This window comes from Myotis nattereri (genome assembly GCF_964212035.1).
Source record: "Myotis nattereri genome assembly, chromosome: 14".
Lineage (NCBI taxonomy): Eukaryota > Metazoa > Chordata > Mammalia > Chiroptera > Vespertilionidae > Myotis > Myotis nattereri.
Window position 1 is genome coordinate 40009319 of NC_138089.1, and position 24204 is coordinate 40033522.

The window sequence follows — 24204 nt, forward strand, 5'->3', positions numbered from 1 at the left end:
GAATTCTACAGATATTTGTGGACATTGTCGATATTAGAACCAAAGGCAGAACAAATGTAGCAGGGGCATCATAACCCAAGAGAAGAAAAACTAGAGCAGTGGTTCTCAACCGTGGCTGCACCTTAGAATCACCTGGGAATCTTTTAAAAACTCTGACTTCTGGGCCTCATCCTCCAGAAATTCTGTTTCTTTGTTATGGGGTGGGGTCACAACATTAGTAACAAAGAAACAGAATTGCCGGAGGATGAGGCCCAGAAATCAGGATTTTAAAAAGATTCCCAAGTGATTCTAATGTGCAGCCAAGGTTGAGAACCACTGAACTATACCAAGAGGAAGTGACTTCGCCCTCATCTCACTCAGCTGGACTCTCTTGTCATTCTTCCCCACGTAAAATGCTCTTTCCTCGGTGCTTTAAGAAATTAACAATTTGCTCCATTTTTAAAATGCATATCTGTAAATCTGCATGTCATTTGTGTCTACATCAATGTTCTCTTTGTCTGTGGGCTTTTAATTCAATTCAACAATCCTATCTATTTTTTGCCCAGTACTGACAACTTCTAGCAGTCACTGCTATTTACAAAAACAAAACAAAACAAAAATGCTGCCAGAAGCAGGAGTATCTAGCTAGATGGCTGACTTCTGATTCATTCACTCATTCATTTCATTTTTTTTAAATAATCACCCCCCAACTGAACATAGATGCCGTATTAAATTTACAAGCTAATGATAAACACGTTTCAAGTTGTGAAAATATCCAACTAGGCGAAACCATACAATTTTAAACTGAGACAAAACCTTCTGCAATCACCCTTTTAAAAACAGACAAATGATGTACCAAAAAAAAAAAAAAAAAACACAGATAAAGAAACCGAAAATAAACCGAGTTAAACGCTTTCTCAGGCCTCCTAACTTAAGGCAAGCCAAAAATAAGCCACAGCTGGGATCCTCCTAGGTATAGACACTCTGCCAACAAGGAATTAATACTAGATTATTTTTGTACCAGAATTTTATTCTTATAATCATGTAATAGACAAAATAACTTATATATGAGAGGAAAGTATGAGTCAGGTCCCCAAAAAAGTTGACAAAAGAAAAGAACAGTGGTAAAACAAGAACACTGAAAGGACATAATGTCCTCATTCTAATCAAAGTTACATGTTCTTTTGAGGGTGTGTGTGTGTGTGTGTGTGTGTGCACACGCGCGCGGGGGCCAAAAATAAACACCATATATACTAGTTTCCAATAAAAGGAATTAAAAATACTCTCACAGTTTAGTAGAATCAATTTGTTTAGGATCTTTTTATCTTAAGACTTCTTTCTCTTATATCACCCTTTCTCCCTGTCCTTCTGAAACTTCTTCCAGGATGATAACATCTTCAGAGGAATTTCCCAGGACGACAAATGTGTGGACATGAGGGGGACAGGCAGACCGAGGCCTGCAGCTCAAACCTACCCCAGAGGCCTCTTAGTGAACTTGGGAGGAACATTAACAATCATGTGAAGAGGGGAGAGAAATACCTTCTGCTAATAAATCATGTATTTTTTTCTAAATGGCTTCTTAGAATTAAATGGCAAAAATTGTGATTGAGTCCCAAGATGTTTTTTGTGTTTTTTTTAAGTTGTAAAGGAATTTCAACTGAGCCCATTTATATACTCATGTCTGGTATGGGTGGTAATATACTAAAGACCCTAGGCTAGAAGCCTGGAGGCCTACCAGTGGCCTTAGCCAAGTCATGAAACTTTTCTCAACCTGCTACTGCGGTCTATAACTCCATTATCTAAGAGCGCAGGTAATCCGTGTGAAATGTATTTCATATTTCATTTATTCTTTCAAGGCCCCTGAATCCGGATCATGCTGTGCATAGCTTCCTCTTGGCACAGGAGTTTCAAGAGAGGGAAAATAATGATTATATTTAGGCATCACCAGCAACAGACAATACGACTACATGAAGAGGATAAAATGTTAGTACAAAGTAAAAGAATAAACATTAGTTGTAGATGGGACTGAAGAGAGAGAGAAAAAGACACAAAAATCGTTACTAAGTAAAACTGACCTGAGTTCTGTTAAAAGCCACACGTGCAAATACTGCCTGGGAGATTCCTGCTCGTTTCAGTTCATCGCGTACCCACTGGTAGATTTCGGAAGACACCTCTGTGTTGGTTGAAACCTGTTGCTCCAAAGGCTTATTCATAGATCTACTGACCGGGGGAGGGTGGTTCAAGTATTGTTGGTTTAAGGACTGCTGGGCTAAAAGTCTATTCACTGCATACTGCTGGTTCAGCAGCTGAGCCATCACCAGCTGCTGGTTGACCAACTGAGGACTGATGGGCGTTGACACAAGCCCAGGATGCAGATTCGGAAGAGGGGTCCGGACAGAAGGCTGGCCGCCGTGGGAGAGCTGCGCAGGGGATGGAGGCTGCTCGGCCGTGTTCCCTGGGACCGGCTGCTGGCCGAAGTTGACATGGTTGGCACCTTGCTGGGAGAGTTCAGAAAGACTATCCATTTCGACTGAAAACAGATAAAAGGTAAAATCATGCTCAGTCAACAAGGATGGGCATTGGTAAGCATTTCCGATCAAGTCCTAAATAGAGATAGTAGGCACAGGGCACTTTAAAGATCCAATTAAAATAAGAGCATTTCGCCGAAACCGGTTTGGCTCGGTGGATAGAACGTCAGCCTGCGGACTGAAAGGTCCCAGGTTCGATTCCGGTCAGGGGCATGTACCTGGGTTGCGGGCGCATCCCCAGTAGGAGATGTGCAGGAGGCGGCTGATTGATGTTTCTCTCTCATCGGTGTTTCTAACTCTCTATCTCTCTCCCTTCCTCTCTGTAAAAAATCAATAAAATATATTTTAAAAAAATAAGAGCATTTCAAGATAGAATTCAACCTGCTGTGTTTTTACTTTCCTCCTCTGCACAATTTCACAAACTTTAAAAGTGGGACAATACTTCTGATCTATTTTATAATGTGGTTTAGACTTAAAGCATGAAATCAATTATTTTCATATTCTACATCACTAGTTTTGGGGTCAAACTGTTACTCATTCTCATTACCCCAAGAAGGCTGATAAGCATTGTTTACTTTAAGATTGTTTCTAGAAGAATGACATTTGCTTAATAGCATCTAGAAAGAATGAGTTGAGCTAAGAAAAAGACATCATAGGCAATAAACAAAAAAGAAATACACAAGTATTTTCTTATGGGATATATATATATCTAAATATATATATATATATAAATTGTTATTACTCTAGGCAAAAGGTCTGAAAGAAAAATAGATAACATAAATGTTGTCAACGTTCAATTCTTACCCAGACATGAATATAAAGAAGTAATCAATATAATAAATAATGAAAGCGGTCATCATGACAAGTAATAATAACTGAGTGCATATTGAACACGGGGCTGAGTATCATACACAGTTCGCTTTATTTAAGTCTAACCATCGTCTGCAACTATTTCTTGGAATGAGGCAAATGATTTATAGTATTACAAGCCAGTCTACCCAGTGTTGCGAAGACCCAAATGTGTCTTGAAGAAGCTATGGCTATCACCAGATGCTGAAGACAATCTTTCAAGGAAGGGGCGGGCAGTTGTTCTGGTGCAATGGTGATACTGTCATGGTTTTGCAATTTATTGCCACCTACCCAAGATGGATGCTTCTCCCTTGGCTGAGAGTGAGCTCAAAGTGCGTCAAATGCTTTGCTGCGAGGAGGAGGAGACTGGTGTGATGCTCCTGACTGAAAAAGCTGAGCATGATGCTGTATGGACACTGGTGAGACTTTCCAAATAGCACAAACATCCTCCTTTCCATGTACAGACTCTGGTTGGACTTTAATCGTCATTTCTCTCTTCATTAAATATTCAGGTTTTATATATTTAGAGGAATTTATCCTATTTCTATAATCACTAAATATATGCCGAATATAACTAAGAATTGGGGAAGAAACCTTCCATTTCTACCAGTGATATCAGCCCAAGTGGGCCATTCACAGGGAACAGTAATTCAAGCAATTATTCCAAAAATGATGCATTGTCTTCATTATAGCTCTAAGCTATAAAAGGCAAAGAATCTGTTTGGGTAGATGGATGGTTTTGCTTCAAATATTAAAAGCTAAAACATGCTCAAAATTCAGGTTCTCTTGTCTCTTAAAATCTTTAGGAAAAGTTACTGTTGTTGTCATCATAAAATAAATGTAATAGAAGTAAACAGAAATAGATGTAAAACAGGGCATAACGACATGCACATGAAATATCCCATTCTTATATTATTTTAAGTATATTATTTGGAGGGTCCAAGTATATGAAAGAAAACATTAATAGAAATGAAAACATTAACCTCAATCACAGTGTTTGCCTTGGCAAATACTAACAAACTCAATAGGGAGAAAATGTCATAATCTAAATGCTTAGGTACAACACACAGCTTTTATCTGTCATTTTACACTGAAGATAATTTTAATGTATTTCCTTAGTAACAAATATTGACCTAAAGTTCTATGTTAAGATAGGATGCTCTACTGGAATTAAAAGTTCAGGAATGATGCAATGATTTTTCTGGTGTGGACGGTAAAGCAGTATGTTCACCTAAGCACCTAGAGGCAGGGTGGGGGATTAGAAATATAAAAATCACTTGATCTCAGTTGTGAAAACTAGAAATCCATTAATTTCCTTTAAAACTGGGTGGAAAAAAATAGGCTCTTTCTCTTGAACAAAAACAAAAAGCATAAAAGCATGTTTTATCTCTGAGAGAAATCACAGCTAATATTAGCTTTCAAGGTCTTCACTGAGATGTTAAAAAATGACAGCTCCCTCCTCACCCCTCGAGTTCCTGCATGTCTGACAACCAAGTCAGTTTGGCTGATTTAAACACAAACATTTATTGAATTTAATTATCTCATTATACTCATACCCACTCCCCACCCTCAAAGAAACATTCTAAATTGATCTCTAATTGGGCAATCAAAAGACCTGGCTTGAGATGTGACTTTGATAAACCCCCGAATGACACGTAATGGTATGTAGCCACCGAGGCGACGGTTTTTGCTTACCCATCATATCTTTTGTCTTCTTGAAATGTTTGTACCACCTTCCAAATTCTTGACATTTTGCTGCCGAGACATTTGCATAGTAAGTGCTGTTCACAATGGAAGAAATCATACTCTGCGTGAAGAGGGGGGAAACATTTGTAACACATAGTGGCACGAGATGGAACACAGAGACGTTTTCAATTGTGCAAACTGTATTTTTTTTTTTTAAATCAACTGAGTACCAATACATTTTTGTTTCACACTTAACCTAAAGCCTCAACTTCTTAAAATTCATTAAGGAGATCATCAAATGCTTATTTAAATAGAAAACAACCGCCCACTGAGGCCAGTATAAAGCTTATCAAACCCACAGGCTTTGCTCTAGTATGTATGGAACTTCCATCAATGTCATCTGTTCTAGGTCGACAAACTTACCCTGATCCCAATAAATCCAATTCTGTGAAGATGACTTTATGACTGTTTGTAAATAAATGCTACTTCGAGTTTTTTTTTAAAAAACATGTGTCTTTATTGTTGAAAGCATTATAGATGTCCCTCTGTATCTCCCTAATGACCCGCTTCATCCCGCTCCTACTCCCTCCCCAGGCCTTCCCTGTATCCATGGGTTTTGCATAGCTACTTTGAGTTTTAGTAACTCTACATCCTTGCTTCTCAAAGTATGCCCCAGGGATCAGCAATATCAGCATCACCTAGAAGCTTATTAAAAATGCATCATCTTCAGCCCCACCCCAGACCTAGTCAATGGGCAACTGCATATGACCAAGATCCCCAGGGTCTTTGGGTGTGCATTAAAGTTTGGGATACACAGCTTCGCTTTCCACTTCTATTATTTGGTTTCCCACTGGAGATGCATTAACTGCCTTAACACTGACCACATTTAAAGAGAAAATAAACTACTTAGAGATCCTCTATCAGAAGAAAAAAAAAAATTTCTACAGTTGTATTGCTAGCTTCATCTACAGTAAAGCTTGAGTTCTGAATTTCAAACCAACCATGAAACACTTAAATATATACATTTCATGCTTACTAAATTTCTCAAAGATACCACAAAAAATAAAATGACCTATTCTGTCACTTGCCTTCATCATGAAAACAGCCAACAGTGTTAACAGAAAAATGAAGATGAAAATCATGATTTTGATGTATTAGGAGTTTGGGGGGAGAGTTAAACTCATTTTTAACAAAGAAAAGTGTTTTCTTCCCAGCAAATTTTAGTTACGGTAATTTCAGTGACTTAATCCATGTTATTTTTAACCATACCATCCCTATTCTCTAGTAGCAGCTAAATTAATTTCCAATTGCGTCTCAGGAATAATTAAGACTTTGCAGCACCAACCCACTCCCCACCCCCCTGCCCCCACTCCTCTGTGTAGAAACCTGAGAACTTCCACTTCAGACTTCAGTTGGTCTATGGTGACAGAGTTTACAGAGGGCAGCATTGTTTGGGAGCAGTGCACAACCAGAAAAGCCAGTTTGGGAACAAAAGTATTTTTATATAATTATCTCCTTTACGCGACTTCTAATTTAAAGCTCTTTTGGTTATTATTGACTCTCCTAACATCCATTAGCAGTGGTAATTCTATAATAGGAACACATTCCAGTAATATGCAAATCTTGGGGATCTTTGAAGAACTTACAGTGAGGAGGACAAGCTAGAATTGCATTATTTATGTAAAGCACGGTGATCTTTCTTAAGAAGAATTGTGACATCCTTTTTTTTTTTTTTGACACTTTCTACTTTATAGTCCTTTCCTCATATTATTTCTCTAAAAAGACATCCTTAATGGGCTCATGATGCCCTGCCATTAATCTAGTAGCTTGCAATCTTACTAAGAGCCTCCCTTAGTCCAGAGTACAAAAAGATACTTAGCAAGGGTGCCAAAACCAGAGCCAGATTACCTGATCCGGTTAACAATCCGTCAGCTTCAATCACCCTTACTCTATCGTAATAATGGATCAATAAAGTCAGACACTAATAAAACTATTGAGACTGCTGATGGATAACGGTGATTCTGAAAATGGATGGCAGTTGATGTTCCTCCACTTTGGTTCAATTTTTTAAAAATTATTACTCTTATACCTAGACATTCTGGCAGTTTCTTAAATGTTACTATAATAGCACATATAAATTTTAGATGTAGCTTTATGTCTTAATTTTCCGAAATATTTGGAATATCTTAAGTTTTCTTAAGGTTTCTGACAGATATCCAATCTACTTTAATTTGCCAATAGTTCTATATGTGAAATTTTCTCTTTGCTGTACACCTACTATGTGCCTGGCCGGTACTCGGGCAGACAAGACAGAGCCTCTGCCTAAAGGTAGCTTGCAATCTATTAGGAAGACAGATAGGTAAACAGATCATTTCAATTTAATGTGTTCAGTATATCAACCGTGAAATATATGTATATGGGAGAAAAAAAGAAAGAAGATACATAGTGTGTGGGAAAAAAAGTCTGAAATATTTTTACACAACTAGAGCCCATATGTAATAGTGCTATGCAGTTCATTATTATCCATATGTGAAAAATAATATCCATATGCGCACGATCATCAACGCTTCCCCCTGCCCTTGTTTAACCCTACATTGGTAGCTTCTGTCCTTAAGTGACTTTCTAGGCGCTGTTCTGCTCTGTGGAGTGGTGTGTGCTCAGGGAACTCTGATTAATGTAAATATTAGCCTAAGCAGGACATAATCAAAAGGCTAACCCACAAGTTATGACGTATGCCAAGACAACTTTTTAGATTCTCTATCTTTCTATGCTTTTTGGGGCTGGGAAATATTCCATAATTCAGGTAACTCAGCGTCACTTCACTTTTTATTGCAACAATATACAGTAAATTTCGCACGTAGCCACAGCAAGATGCTGTTTTTCTTCTAGTAAAATCCTTATTGAAATCTTGGGCATGGCATCTGACTACACTAACGAGTTTCAAGGGCAGGGAAGAGAGAATTCAGGATCTTATGGGGCCCATGGCATTTGAAAGATCATATCCAGTATCGTAATCTTCAATTTGGAAAGTCATAAAGAAACACCTACTGTTTTGAAAATACAAATGACAGAAAGTAAAGATTGACAATATTTTCATAGGTGGTACAAAGGGTACACCAAGAGCCATGATTTTCAGGAGAGGGGCTTGGGGTTCATGTCAACCAAAAGCAGACACCGGTTTAAAAATATTACACTAGGCTGTCAGTTCATGCAGATCTGGGTTCCATGTTACTTTCTAGCCCAAATGCCTGGCACGTATTAAACACACACTAAATGTTCTTTGATGAAACAGAATCAGCTAAATCTGCATTCAAGTCCAAGATGTGCTGCACACTACTAGTGCGACCCCAGTCAAATTAAGTACTCTAAAACAATTCCCCATGCTAAATGGCAACGATAGTGGCACTCACCCCATGGGGTTGTTCTGAGACTCCATTCATTCCGGCATTTTTTTTTCATTCATTCATTCACTATGTATTTACTGAACTCCTATGATGTGCCAAGCACGGGGCAAGTGACTAGGAAGTACGGCTCTTCATGCCATTACTTATCTGCCCTTGGACAGACAATTAATAAAATAATGAATGTGATACAATTAGCACAGTGCCTAGAACATACCAAGTCTGGACTTAAGAGGTGTTAATGACTAGACAACCCTCTGCCACCACCTACCTCCTCATTGGGCTCTTATTATAGGCTCGCATTTCAGATCAGTCCAAAGACTACTCTGTGAATAACAAAGGCATCAGGTAAAATTTCAAATGATATATTTCAAGTCAAATACATTTTCTTATGAAGAATGTAGATTGTACTCATTACATTGAGTTACAGGTAAAGTAAGAACAAGGGAAAACACCAGGGAAAACGGTGTTTCCATTTGTTGCGATATTCAAATTTGGCGGTAGCTTCTAAAGTTGGCCTGCACCTGGTAGCTGACGTCAGGAAGACATGCACCGCTTCTCTGACTTGGATGATCGACCAGTGCCCTCTCCAATTTCTAGCGAACAGCTGTTCATCCCTGAGGATGTATTTCAGGTATCTCTGCTCTGCCTTTCCTGACTTCCCAAACATCCCACACATGGCACCACGATAGCACTTGTCATGCTGTGGATTTTCTACTAGAGCCTTGGTTCTCATCTCTAACTAGTGTGCACTCATCACATTCAGGGCTGGGAACATATTAGTTGGTCAACAAAAGGACACTGAAATAAGCCATTACTGCAGACGACCAGAAAATCAATCAATCAATCTCTCTCTCTCTCTCTCTCTCTCTCTCTCTCTCTCTCATCCTTAAAACTTAAAGGTAATGGCAGCTTAATTGTTAAATGAGACTCTTAAAATCATCACTTTTGGCAGTTACAATAAAACTCGTAGTTTAAAAAATCTTTGTTCAGTCGTTTGCAAGAGTTTTTCCTGCCCGAGTTTTTCCAAAATGCAACGGCACATGGCTCAGAAGTCACCGTGCTTGCTGGGTATGTCTATCCAGAACCAGTCCTCTCCCAGGTCTATTTATACGAGCTCTCCAGAGCACTCGGAGAAAGACACACCAGGGCACTTGGAGAAAGACACAACTGTCATCGCAAGTTTTCCCACCCGGTGGCCAGTGTGTGTAAAAGATGAATGTTCAGGGAAGAAAGAACTCAGGCTGACAAAACTCAGTGGGTTTAGATCCCAAGTTCAAATGCTACACACAGCACCGACCAGTGAATCGGCCGCGGCTTTCCTAGGCTGGGAAACAGAATTTGAAAGTCAGCTGAAATTGGCCGTGGGTCTCACAACCTCAGTGTGACACGATACTCTCGTCCTGGGAGCCAAGTTGTAAGCTTTTCTAAGATCCATAAAGCACATGTCTACGCCCTAGGAGGGGCTTCGGTTCTTTCTGGGAGTCTGCTGAAGTTCCGATCTGAAAGAATGCCATCTTCGCTGAAACCCCGGCACTCTAGAATGATGCCATCTGCCACAGGCTGAGCTTCCTTCGCAGCCAAATACATTATTTATAACCTTTCTAATTGTGAAAAGGTAAGGGTGGAATTTTTCTAAAGCCTGACGTAGATAATAGTGAGAACCTTCTGGACCTTGGCTCAAAAAAATACTGCAGGTCTCTAAATTTGAAACACAAAAAAGCAAACAACAAACAGAACACCCACAAGGAATCAGTGGAGGTTACATAATTTTTCAAAATGTTATATCCTTCCAAATCCCTACTAGAACGGGACATTCACCGGAGGTGTACATTTATAACGTGTTCAGAAACTAAGGAAAGACGGTTTTATTTTTCGACTTAAGTAGCCAAGCAAGAGGCTTTAGGGAGAGGTGAAGCCTTCTGAAAAAGAGGTTCATCAACTGGGGAAAGGCAGTGATCTGATTACCCTTAAAATTGCTTTGTTGTGCCTTTAACAACAACAAAAAACCCACCCCAAAACAATGCTAATCAGGTTATTCAATCATTTAAACCAAAACTGTTCATGCTTTTCTGCCAAATCAACCAACCACAGCAAAATCTGTTATCTCTGATTGCTCAGCTTCCAGTCAAAAAACAGTTAACCCCCACTGTACCAAAAGTTTTCCAAAATACCCTCAGAGCTCTGCGTGCTCAGGGAGAAAAAAAGAGAAAGCCATGTCATCTTTAAAGGGTAATTGGAGTGTGGTACCCTATTTGCATATGACAATATACTCTAATACACTAAACAGCCTGTACCGGAAGCCAGCAACTCCCTAGCATTGCATGTGATCTCCATACTGGCGTTTTGTGCACTGTTGGGGTTTTGTTTGTTTGTTTTGTTTTAAACAGGACTGCAATATCATGATCCAAACTTACTGAAGACTTGCTGATGGTTTAACTGAGGCAGAGAAGGTAGCAGGAAAAATCTACAAAATGGTGGTTCACCAGGTTTAAAGCTTGCAGGCTCCATTAGCAGAGAGGGCAAAGGCTACCACGTCTTATTTACACAATTATCTAAATACGATTAAACAGCTGATGGACAAATATTAAACTGGAAAATGTATAGTCATTTCAGCTTAATGTAATCCTCTTTCTGTAAACACCCAAGATGATTTTTTTCAACCAGAACAGTCCTGACATCTCATAAGCCTAAGGGTGAATAGCAAGAGATTGTTTTTGATAGTTATAAATATTCAAAAGACATGCAGACCATCTGCTTTCATAATACAGGTAAAGCAAGACTGAAATGGTGACTGCTGTATAAAAATGATTCTTTTAACAAAGTCTTCCTCTCCTCGAAAACTATAAAGACAGATGTCAAAAACTGTTTACACAGAGCAATCAGGAGCGTGCAAAATGTAATATTCCTTTTACACACAGTGCTTGCTAAAGAGATTTTTTTTTTCTTTTTCTTCCCATCTGTGTGTTGCAACACATTTCTACAAGTTAAAAACATTTTTTTCAAACAGAGATCTCATGAATACCCAAAAACATGCTATCTGGTTTCTGAATGCTAATTAATTTCAACTAAGGAATCTGAATATCTTTTTCTGTAGGAGGAATGTATGTTTTGAATTGGAATACTCTGGAGAGGCAGCAAGAGAAATCAACTTGCACAGGTTTAATTCTATAAGGCAATTTTCATGGTTCTACCCTGTCTGATCCATACATATATATGTATCAATTATGTCCATGCTTTAAATGAAAGCATATCACTGTTAATGTCTCTGGCATAAAGTCTAAAATAATTGTTTTCCAAGATAAATGTCTGCAGATGTGTGTGTGTATATATATATATATATATATATATATATATATATATATACACACACACACACACACAGAAGCCTTTAACTTTTAAGTCGATGTAGAGAGATGCATAAAGCTCTACAGTTAATTTTCAGAACTGGAACACTAATCTTGACAGTAACCTTTTTATGTATTGTATTAATGGCACAGAGGCATTAAGCACCTTTTTATAATTTTCAATAAAATGAGCATTTACTGAACAATCTGTCAAACTGCTGGCTCTCTATTCTTTTACATTTTTTTTTTTTGAGAAGTGCGACATCATACACTCCAATGTTCCTCTCATTTCGCCAAGTCCGGTCTGCCCATGGCCCGAATTTTTACAGCAGTCTTCATGTATGCGTGTGGAAACCTCAAAGGTCAAACTTAAATTTCAGATCAAACAGAACCAACTCTCATTCAAATACAATTTTAATAGGAATTTTCACAAAATTGGGTTTTCTTTTAATTCCAAAGGATAGCTAATACTGCAAACAAGCTCCAAAAGGCATCATGTGAGATAGTGTCATGGAACGAATTTGTTGAAAATGAACAGGTAGTCCCCATCTGGTATTTGGGGGTGGGAAGGAAGGGAAATGGGCTTCAATTTATGAGAAGCAAATGGCAGGATTTCTAAGTGTAATATTCTGTTTGTGCATGTTAGCTTATGTTCCCCAAATCTTTCCCGCTGGATCCTCTATTGCTTTCTAAGCTATCCTCTTGGGAGATACAACTGGGGCATATTCAGAATCTCAATTTGTTGAGAAGAGACTAATCACGTCTAAATTTTACTTAAACTCCAATTGTCATAGTTATGGCTCTTGCCATCTTGATCAATCCCAGTGCCTGAAAAATGGCATTTTCACACAAGGGTTACTCAGATGCACTAAAAAGGGAAACTCAATACAAAGCTCTAAAGGAATACAAAAGGAAGCACACACAGAGAACACATCCAATTTGGTTTTAATTTTCTTAGCATATCTCCTAGAGATGAAAATGAGATCATTTCAAACACATACATTTTATTTAATTATTTAAGTATACAATTCATAATTTTTTAAAAAGAAAACGTTGGTTCACAGTTCATATGGCTTTTTTCGCATAATTAAAGTAATTTTACTAAGACCCAGATAATATCTTTGACCAGATTCTCTATTCAGTTCTTTTGTGTAAGTACCTGTCTAGATTTTTCTTATTACACTGAAACCTTCTTACTCAAACTAATTGAATATGTTAGTAAAGACCTTAAATTAGAAAATACTGGTTAAAAGGTGTATTATTACCAAGGGCATATAATATTTCAAATTAACTGCACAGAGGCTTGCAATTGTTCATCTGCAGTATGAAGGGAATTGAAGTAGATATTCTCCAAGGTCCCTTCTAACAGCTTTAAGATTGTATGAAATCTATATGTCTTCCCAAATAGAGGTCCTAGAAGGTCTCCTTTAGTGACTAAAGAAGATGCAACTGTCATGCACACCATCCATTCTTAGGCATTCACTATGCAAACATCCCCAAACTGGAGTTTATTTTTAGAATGGTTAAAGCCCCTTGGTATCTTGCTTATATACGATTACAAAAATTTTACTCATCACTAAGTTAAACATTATGCTACTCCAAATAGGATTTGTACAAGTTTTTTATTAGATAGATCTAAATCCAATGAGTTTGATTTTATAACAAAAACTGTTTCCTAAAATTCCAAATCTCTATCAACTGACACATTTGCAGAATGCTTGCTTACTCTTACTCTGATGATCCTTGTGTGGTTAAATCTCCCATCCTCTGGGGAGATCAAATTTTCTAGTATCTGTGTTTAGAAATAGCAGAAAAAAAGAATACCAAATTTGTGTTAAGTTCCAGGGGTCCTAAATAGAGCACACTGAAAAGTTTTAAGCCACAGAGTAGGGGCGGGGGGAAGTAGTCTGAAAAATCCATTATTCTAAAAGTAAACACTAGAATTAGGTTCTGTAACTCTTCACAGATTTTACATTCCTTCTTTGCATTCCTTCTTTACATGAACACTATTAGAGTTTAAGCTACATCACCTAAAAATTGGGGAGGAAAAAACAGTCTGGCTTTTAGTTTTTGATGGAGACGCCAGAACTCTGGGAGTCTCCTAAATCCTAGGGAAGCTCTCCCCACAGGGGCTCCCAAAGGTTCCTTATAAATAACCTTCAGGTCTGCACAAACCCTAGGAAGCCCATCGCAGGGTCTGTGGACCCCACCCAGACCTGATCCAAGATTTTACAGGAGACTAAGGGCTAAATCATGTTGTTGATTTCTGTGTTTTATTGTTAGCTATCCACCAAGACTTCCCACATCCACTGGATAAATATAAGTCAATGTCACCTCTGGATCAGGTCATAAAGAAAAACCAAACTAATCAGATTCATCTCTATCGATATTACAAAAATGCTTCATTTTGGGAAAATGTCATACGCTAATAATCACCAATTTTGTTGTGGTGAAATGGCAAAAACAAACAAACAAACAAACAAACAAACAAACAAAAAAAAAACCTCACAAATGTTGGACGGGTTAGACATCGTGAATTAACGAGCCAGTCCATCACTGGAGGTGTTGTGCTCTCGGCAGAGCTGGTGAGGGGGGTGGGAAAGCGAAGTCCCTGAGGCACGTTCTGGAATGACTGAACAGTTATCTACACTTGCAGCTCTCTCTAAATTCAGGTGATCCAGGACCTTTATAGCTGACATATACATTATAGGTTTACAGGCTTAACCAGAGTCTTCAAGGCTCTGTGCACTTGAAGGACTTGTGCACATCAATTGAGGAATGGACATTGTGAACTCACACAGGGTGGTCCTGGCTATTAGTTAGCATTTCTGTGTTGGTAGCATCAGCATCTTTGTCTATAAATTATTTAGACTGTGTTATTGAAGTTTTCCCTCTTAATTTTATTTCTAAATATGAGAAATGGACAATTGGGACTAAAAATATTAGTGAAGAGATTTTTCTAACTAAGAGAGATTTTAGATTCAGTAAAATGTGGATTTCAACTATAACACAATTGAGACAAAAGGAAAAGTATTAGTCACACTGAAATATACGTTCAATTATGAAAAATTTAAAATGCAGAGAAATATGGTGCTAAAGATTGTGCTGAATAGTGATGTGTAATTAGGTCGTTTATAGCATTTGTTTAGAATTCTGGGTCCCCTGCACTCAGTCAAAACTATTGTTCAGGTTACAAACATGTAAGTTCCATTACATATATATTTAAGAATATTACATATAAGTAAAAATGTGTAACAGCTTGTAATGTAAGCAGGTTTTCTTAGAAAAAAATCCAGAAGCAATTTGCTCTTGGGTATGAAAATTCAAAATGAAGTCTAATAGGAAAATATTTTCTAAGCTAGGATACTATAGATAAAATACAACTAATAAAACTACTGACATAATTTATTGGTTCATGAAATTAACATGGTGAAAATCCTATGAGGATATTTCAGTTTTACACATATTTTTGAGATCCTACTGTGTGCCAGCATTTATGACTGTGATGATGAATAAAACAATCCCTTTTGTACACAGACAATTACAGTGTACACAGGGAGACCAGTTAGTCCAGTTACTATCAGAACAACGAAGAAAGCACTCTGATGCATACAGAAAGGGAGTAAGAGCCTGAGAATGGGGAGTGGGGTGAGGAAACTTAACAGAAAGGACACTGGGGAAACTCACATCCAGAAGATAGTCCCATGAGGCATCTTCGTCTTTTTGAGATTGTGCATCTAAAGTGTCATATTTACTTAACTTGCCAATGTGCTTATTTAGAGCACAAGGCTCAAGTCTTCCCCCACTTCCATTTTAAAATACATCGGAACTTTTTAATGATCCTACGAACGACGCTAAAAGGATCCCTCAAAAAGTGAGAATGAGTTATAACACAGTCCTCTAATTTCTTCACAAATGGACAGTTCTTGGTTGTTTCTATAAAAAGGAAGCTTACATCAAATCTTCTACGTAGCAGCAAAGTTTCCTAGGCTATGCAGCACCCACAAATGCAATTTCAAACTCTCCATCCCATGTCTTAGAAAAACAACTCAGGTTACTGAACACTTTAGAACCGAGTGTTGTTCTAAATGTTGTACAAGTATTAACTCATGTCATTCTCATAACAGTCCTGCAAAATTAGTACCATGATCTTCCCACTTTTCAGATGGGGAAACTGAGGCATGGACAGTCATTTGCCCAAGCTCACAGACCTCATGGAATGAAAGCTAACAGCTCACGAATCAGCGATGACAAAGACCAATGACACATAAATACTCACATACGAGCAACAGAATGAAGTTTCTGAAGAAATGTATTCAAGAAATAGTTCCATTAAGAAATAGAAAGAAAGCGCAATCAAGCTCTGTCCTCGGTTTACATAATTCTGGAGAGTTTTAATACGTTTTGGGAAATAGCTATTTGTGAGGTTTCAAATAGTTAACACTTGTTTCCGTTTGCTCCATACTTTTTAATGGCCTGGGAATAAATGCTGAATTGACAGTAAAACAGGACAAGCCCAGGACAGTCGGTGGTACCCAATGAGGAAGTACCCTCCCTGTCTTGTCATCTAGATATGAATGTGATCTCAAATAATGCTAACAATTAAAGCTTCACTCTTTCTTCACTTTCACCCTATCATCTGGTTTGCATCTTTAACTCCTCTGAGTAAACTAAATTAGATTAGCATGTTCATGGGAAAATACTGCAATACAAGATTTCTTTTTTAAAGAAGAGGATGACTGAAGAGGATAAAGTTTTAGAATAAGAATGAGAGAAAGAAAAAAGAGGCTGTTAAAGGAAGTCAGCCACCTTCCTGCAAGGAGGGATTCTGCAACCTTAGGAATTGTCCACGATGAAACTCCAGCACCCCATAATAACGCTGCATATTAGAACACAACACAATCTTGTATTTCTGTGGTGCCCTTCGTGCAAGCATCCCAGGGTGCTTTACAATCATTATGAGTTAAAATTAAAACTGAAGCACATACAATTCCTAATAGAATCATTTTAAAAATGCTAAACAGAACAAATAACTTTTAAGTCTAGATTTAAAAGTCCCAACAGCCAGAACGTTCCTTACTTCAATTGGCAATGAGCTGCAGAGCCCGGCTGAGCTCTCCCCTGTTATGTTAAAGGCTCTCTTATGTTTTCTATGCTCAGAGCCCGAGATGATCAAATGGTTTCCAATGAAAAAGAAAAATAAAAAATTGGGTGTATCTGTTTGTTTGGATTATCCTGAACTTAGGGTTGTTTTTTGTTTGTTTGTTTGTGTACGAGTTTGTACGGGGCCCAAATTTGACATGAAATAAAGCAGGTTTAAAAAGCACATCCAGATAGAGCCCAGCTTGAAATTTCAAGTCATAATTGTGAAAAAAAAAAGACACTCAAAAAGCACTTTAAAGCTAGCTCTGTTTTAGCAGGAAAACCAGATTAATTAGCATGTACCAGTTAACTTAAACACACACACACAATTAGAACATAGCATTTAATAGGCTTTCACCCAGACCATGTCTACTCCTAAGCCTTGGAAGTATTTATTATTCTACAAACCATAAAAAAATAAGGGAAATGCTCTCATGATATGGTAATTTTTCTTGCATTAGTGATTTTGAGGTCAAAGGAAACCTGTTCAAGATCTAAAACAAAGCAGAGGTAAAAAATCTATTAAGTGAAAATGAAGTACTTACACATTGTTAAGCATCCCTAAATTGGCATGGCTTAAACTCTTTTATGTTGTACTATTGTGAAAAGATAGTGGCCATAAAATATTTGAGATCAATCCACTGTAAGTTAGGTGCTTTATTAAGTTCAGCCCGTTTTGATTAATATTTCTAAAAGGTTATAGAGAACTAACATCAAGCTACAGTAAAAATTTTATGTGTCTAAAGCAGCTAAAAATGAGATTCAAAAAGTAAAACTTGCAATTTAGGGGACACTTCTACAGTAGACTCTATGTATTATAATATTAACACGCAGGTATCTCACTGCCTGAAATATGTTGTGTTGCAATATTTTCCCAAGAACAGTGAGAATGAAGTAATAACTGGTTCAAAAAAGGAGGCAGAAAAAATTATTTGGTGTAAGTTTAGCAATTCACACACAATTATGCCTATAAGACTGGTTACTATTTCCATTATGGACCTTGCCATTAATACAATTGCTGAAAGTGGTAATAAAATCCAATTAGTATCAAGTACTTCAGTGCCTGGAAAAGCAGATATTCACAAGCTGGAATTCCCATGGTCAGTAGGGTAAGGACTGGGATGGTTTTTTTTTTTAATTTTAAAAAAGGAAAGAATACAGGTATTTCCCAAAATACATGGTAATTAGCAACAAAATTTATAATATTACACTAGGAAGATGCAGGCACAAAATCCTACAAGCACACTTCAAACAGGAAATTTCTAGTTTGTTTGGTGTGGATTTTTTTAGAGAGGAAGGAAAGGAAAGGAGAGAGAGAGGGAGAGGGAGGGAGGGAGAGAGGGAGAGAGAGAGAGAGAGAGAGAGAGAGAGAGAGAGAGAGAGAGAGAGAGAGAGAGAGAGGGGAGACAGAGAGAGTTATATCAATTGGTTGTCTCCCATAGGCATCTGGGATAGAGCCTGCAACCCAGGTATGTGCCCTGACCTGAAATCAAACCCGAGACCTTCCAGTACACCAACAATGCTCCCACCGACTGAGCAACACTGGCCAGGGCAGGAAACTTTCTAGTTTTAAGTGGAGTTGCCAGTTATATCCTCATCCTTAAAGTCAGTCCACAGGCTGACACTCTAGCCCAGTGATGGCGAACCTTTTGAGCTCGGCATGTCAGCATTTTGAAAAACCCTAACTTAACTCTGGTGCCGTGTCACATATAGAAATTTTTTGGTATTTGCAACCATAGTAAAACAAAGACTTATATTTTTGCTATTTATTTTATGTATTTAAATGCCATTTAACAAAGAAAAATCAACCAAAAAATGAGTTCGCATGTCATAGGTTCGCCATCACTGGTTTATACTTTCAGATAGACTCAAGAACTGCACACTGTTTCCAATGAAATGTCTGACATGGTCTTGGGGTTCAAAATAAAGGGCTATTCACTCCATTATACCTACTGATCAAGATGGATGCGAGGATGGGGGGGAGAAGTGACTGCCACCAAGCTGTGACATTCAAACCTTCTGGAACCTCAATATACCACATCATTCCAGAAGTCAGCCCCTGTGGGCTGAATCACCCTCTCATGCTCAAAATTAGGGGTACGAGATGATGGTTCTTTTAAAAAGCAAGTTATTATACAAACAACAAAATCAAAGATCTAAAAACACATGTTAAAGAAAAATATCAATAGTGAGAATAAAGACAACTGGAAAACTGTAAGTAGTTATCAATACTTCCTAGAAATCTAAATATTTTATAAAAACATCAAATTAATTTGAGAACGTGTTTTTTAAAATAGTCCTTTACTATATATGTGAGCAAGAAGGAATCCTGGTTAAGCTCACAAGCTCCAGGTATGAATTCTTGCCCCTCATCCTAGCAATGTAACCATGGGCATTTATTTAAACATTATATGCCTCAGGTTCTCGAACTGAAAATGGCAAAATATAAAACAGGGTGATAGAAGTGCTCTTGATACTAAAGCACTAAATCAAAATTAACTATTATTACTTCAACTATTAAGGTGTGTCACCCTTATTATTTCACTGGAAATAGGAGTCTGCTGTCATACAGCAGACTGTCGATACATATTTCTGAGTGTATAAATATGTAAATATGTGAATGAATGTCATAGGTTAGGCTCTCACATGAAATACAATATATGAATACTGATGCTGCCTGTTCCTTTGAGAGAATGTGATTATCAGTGTTTCCCAAAAAATATTTTAAAATGTCACTTCAGTGCAAAAGTTATGAAAAAAATTACAAAGTGCAGTTAAAAATACGTAACAAACAGGGCTTTTAAAATTGTTGCTCCAGTGTTATTTATAATACAGAATGAAAATAAACTGAACACGGGTTTATTAAATGTCTAAGTTCCAGGGAATCAGCAGAGTTAAATGTTAAATGCTAAGCTCCAGGAGGGCAGCACATTTTCTTTTTTTTTTTTTAAATCTGTTTTGCCAATACCTAATAAAAAAAATCTAACACATATTAGACCCTGATGCTGGCAAGAAAATGAAAACCCAACAATCCTTTTTCTCAATATTACTTCTAAATGGAATGTTCACATTTGAATTCATTTTCTATAGCCTTTGCTACTTGAAAATAAAAATGTCAACTCCTACTTAGGTTATGTAGGGCCTGAGCTTGGAGCTACTTTTCCCCAGGTGAGAAACAGAAAATAACGCAGTGCCTTCAAATGTGAAGGCGGTGATTGTGTGTGTGTGTGTGTGTGTGTGTGTGTGTGTGCGCGCGCACCCCGGTGTGGGGTGTGCATGGGTGGTAATAATGCACCTATCACATGAGAATCAGAAATATCTGACTTAAACATTTTCAGAAGGAAAGCATTAGGCTGGTAGAAGTAATAACTGATGTTTACTTATGATACTTTCAACAAAATGAATCTATCCTTGTATTGAAAAAAAAAAAATATATATATATATATGTCTCATCTCCAGTATTTAAGTTCCATTTCTAAAACTTCAGGGAAAACTAAAATCAAAATGAAAGGCAAAATGTTTATTTTTTCAACTCCCGAATCTACAATCTCAAAGTTCTCATGACCACAGGTTTTCTGGTCCCCGAGTCAGACTTCATTCTCTGCATTAGTTGGAGTTCAGAATTCAACATCCAACTTATCTAACCACATTCCACTGAAAAAAAAACCAAGAGTAACGATACAACGCCCAACCTCAGATCTGTAACAAGCGAGGCATTTCTTATGTCTTAGAACATTTTACAAAAATAAACAAACATGTGGGACCAAAACTTAATAAAGGGGTGTCAATCTATTTGGGCAGATTTATGATAGGAAAGCAGTACTGCAAATAAAGAAAGCTATGAGTTATAAATGAAACCACATGCACACTTATGGAACCTCTGCAGCTGGAGAAAACCTTGCAAATATTATCAAAGAAATTATTACTGCACCAAAACGTTAAGTATGCATTTTAAAATCAGCACTTACTTTAAAATGTATCATTGGGAAAGGACTTTTGGGTCAGTCAGTAACCAGCATTTTGACTTTAATCTCTGGGGACACTGGCTCCTCTATCTGTCCAAGGAGAAGTCTGGGAAAGTAACACGTCCTAATTCTATGATTCCAAGTCCCAAATGGACTTCTGCTTTAGCAAGATTGAGACAGTCCTCCTAAGAGAATCGGAGGCAGGGCTTATCAGACACCCGGAGGCAAATTCCTGCTGGCTCCCCTTCCCATTCCTTCCTGGCCTCTGCTCTGTAAAGGGAGTCTATGGCCCACAGGGTAGACATCTGCCAAACATAGTATTAGGGGATCCTGTAGCCCTAAGTGGCTACAAGGTTATTTTATCATATTAAACAAAACAACTCTTACTGTACAGCAAAAACATGAACACTGAATTGTATGCTGAAAGTTCTTAAGTGAATGAATCAAATCTCCACAGGGGGTCAAAAGGTCTTAATACAGGATTTCTTGGTGTTGGGTCCCGTTATATACAAGACTGAGGCAATATTTATTTGCTAGGCTTTTTTTTTTTTTTTTACCATAGCATCTTCATCACCAAATCTTAGCCACAGGAGAAAGAAAAAGTCAGTTTTGCCAAACTCAGCATATATTTTTGGCTTAGTCCTTAGAGAGCTGAATTTCTCGTCTTTAATAACTTATGACAGCAAATAAAATAGAAGAAAAATGGAAAATAGTTCAGTATTAAAACATTCTGAATTGAGTATCAGATTCATGGAGTTTATTTTACAGAAAGGATAGAAGATGATGTAACAGAATATAAAATAAGTCCCTCAATTTAGACAACAGACTGCACTTTCTTCACAGTATTAAATATTAAATTAATTTCAAATATTTGCTGCCACTGCTCAACTATGCATTTTTTCAAAAGATTTCTTTAAAGAAAAGATGACTGTAATTACAACTGATGTTGAAGATGCAGCCTAGTTTCACCACTGAATGATTACTGCAAAGTCTACACACACACACACACACACACGTGTGCGCGCACGATCTTCTAAAGGCCTCTCTATAGGAATTCACCAATATATGACTCCAAAACCAAGTCCCGAATTTCATTTTGTCATTCGGTTTAATGTTATAACTGCCTGTATTCAATTCATTTCCCATGATAACATTAAGTAAATTCACAATTATATTTATAAGCTACAGTGAGGTGGAGTTTACTGGCCGAATGTTGATGTCATTTAATAATGAGTTCTCACTGCCTATATTGATAAATACTTTACTTGCGTCCTCCTCCTCCGGTTCACAATACATGTGTTAAATCTTTGCCTGAATTTACTTCCAAAATCAATGGGACACTTAGTAACATGAAGATACTTGAGGTTCCTATTCTGGGTGTTGCTACATGTATTACCTCTGAATTAAAAAAAAAAAATGAAGTTTATTTCGAGGACATTTCCAATTTTCAAATGCTAGTAACCAAGTGGCACGTTATCTGGAGTTGTCTGGAAAACCCGAAGTCCAGAGGTTAAGAGTCACCTGCTTCATTCTATCATCCTATAGATTTCCGTGTTTCATTAATTTAAATTATTTTGGAGGGGTATAAAGTCATATCCTTCCTACTCTACGGGTGAAAGAGGAAGGACAGAAGGAAATGAGCTTGAGTTGCTCTGAATTTCAAGAAACTAACATTTAACAACACAGATAATATTTTACCTGTGGCTAGAGCTCACCTTAAAAGAACATAGCAAGTCATCATTAACTATCAACTTAATTCATTTGCTTTGCTCCTGTAACTGCTAATAAATATCAAAGGAATACTGATGGGCTATATTGCAGCAAACCTGCAATGCATGGAGGTCCCACGAAAAGGTAGCACAGAAGCCCACCAGCTTCCTTCCAAAGGTGCCCTGTGTCTTCATGAGCATCACATTAGAAACCCATTTTAAGACTCCCTCAACTGCAGAAATGTTTGTAGCAGAATCGTATAGTTCAAGTTCACATGACTGACAGACTGACATTCAGAATTACATTTTAAACTTGAACTAAAAGAAAACCTTAAACATCTAGTTCTATCAGCACGTTAATTATGCTATGTCACAGAACGGCCTGGCGCTACATTTGGGCACTGAAGGCTGGCTTTCTACCACACTTATGTAGTGACCGCATAGGCAGCCCATGAAGAGCAGGTTCATCGCACCTTTGCTGTTTTTTTCAAATCTGAAATTAGCTGAGCACTATCCAACACGATGTTTGGTTTTTACATTTGAAAACAGGGGCGGTCTCTCTCTCTCTCTACAGTTTTAGTAACTCTCCATCAAAATTCATTCTAAAAAAATCAAGCACAATACAAATAGATCTTTGTCTTATTCCAAAAATTCCTGGTGGTATGACAGGCATCTCAGAGGGGGGGGGGGGGAAGGGGGGGAAGGTACAACAATGCCCCAAACTAGTGAGAAACTCCTAACGAACTATAACTACTCAACCTTTCGTTACAGGGGATTTCTATTCTTACTTTTATAATTATTACTACAAATGCTCTTTGTAGTTTTTTATTTTTATAATGAGCTAAGTATTAGACCACTGGACTCGTATTTAATTCAGGCAGCATGATGAAGTTTTCCACGTTAACACTTACAAAGCCATTCCTGCAGGCTCCTGGAAGTGTTACTGCCTTTACTCTTCCCTACATCGGAGCACTGGGGAGAATGGAGCTTCCATGCTCAGAAGAGGAATGGGAAAGCAAGCCAGCAGAGTCTGCTGAGCCGTTTTTCCTTCGCTCTTTTCCCAAGGGAGAAAAAGTGTAAAGGCTCTGTTCCGAATGAATCAGGCGTATTTTTAAAAGTCACCAATGGTCAAGGCACTTTGCATTTCTGGCAGATTCTCGCTTCCGATACCGGTTGCTTAAGACTACGGAGCCCCATGGAACCTCACACCAGGGCTGCCCGGGATGTCTTATTATTTATTCTACACTCTGCTCAGTACCTGTGAAAGGGGGCACTCCTTGGCCAGCGAACTCTGATTCATATCTTTCAGGAGGTCCTTCAGAGCATTCCTCACTGTGGTGTGCGACCATTGTTCAGGAGGCAAGTCTTCGAGTTTGGGGCAACTATGTGAGACAGAGATTAGAAAGGGGATTATTACAAGATTGCATCCCGCTGCAAAACATTCCTTTAAGACAGACAGATTTCATTTTGCGCATCAAACAGATGCATCTGGAGATTGCTCTCGGTCTCCTGATTGTTCCGATTAGTTAATTACTTTATACAACACATCTGCTGTATCGATGCATGAATTATACATCAGCTGCCTGTGGTGGCTATTT

At 37.9% G+C, this 24204-nt stretch overlaps 1 protein-coding gene across 1 annotated transcript in view; it reads right to left on the reverse strand.

The window, feature by feature from the left end:
• SATB1 (SATB homeobox 1) overlaps nt 1–24204 on the reverse strand; it is an 80322-nt gene that overhangs the window by 47717 nt on the left and 8401 nt on the right. The window contains exons 5-7 of the mRNA XM_081106002.1: nt 23865–23988; nt 5052–5163; nt 2055–2509 (exon numbers count right to left, since the gene is read on the reverse strand). Of these exons, the coding sequence (XP_080962128.1) occupies nt 2055–2509; nt 5052–5163; nt 23865–23988 (691 nt within the window). The remainder of the gene's footprint in view (nt 1–2054; nt 2510–5051; nt 5164–23864; nt 23989–24204) is intronic.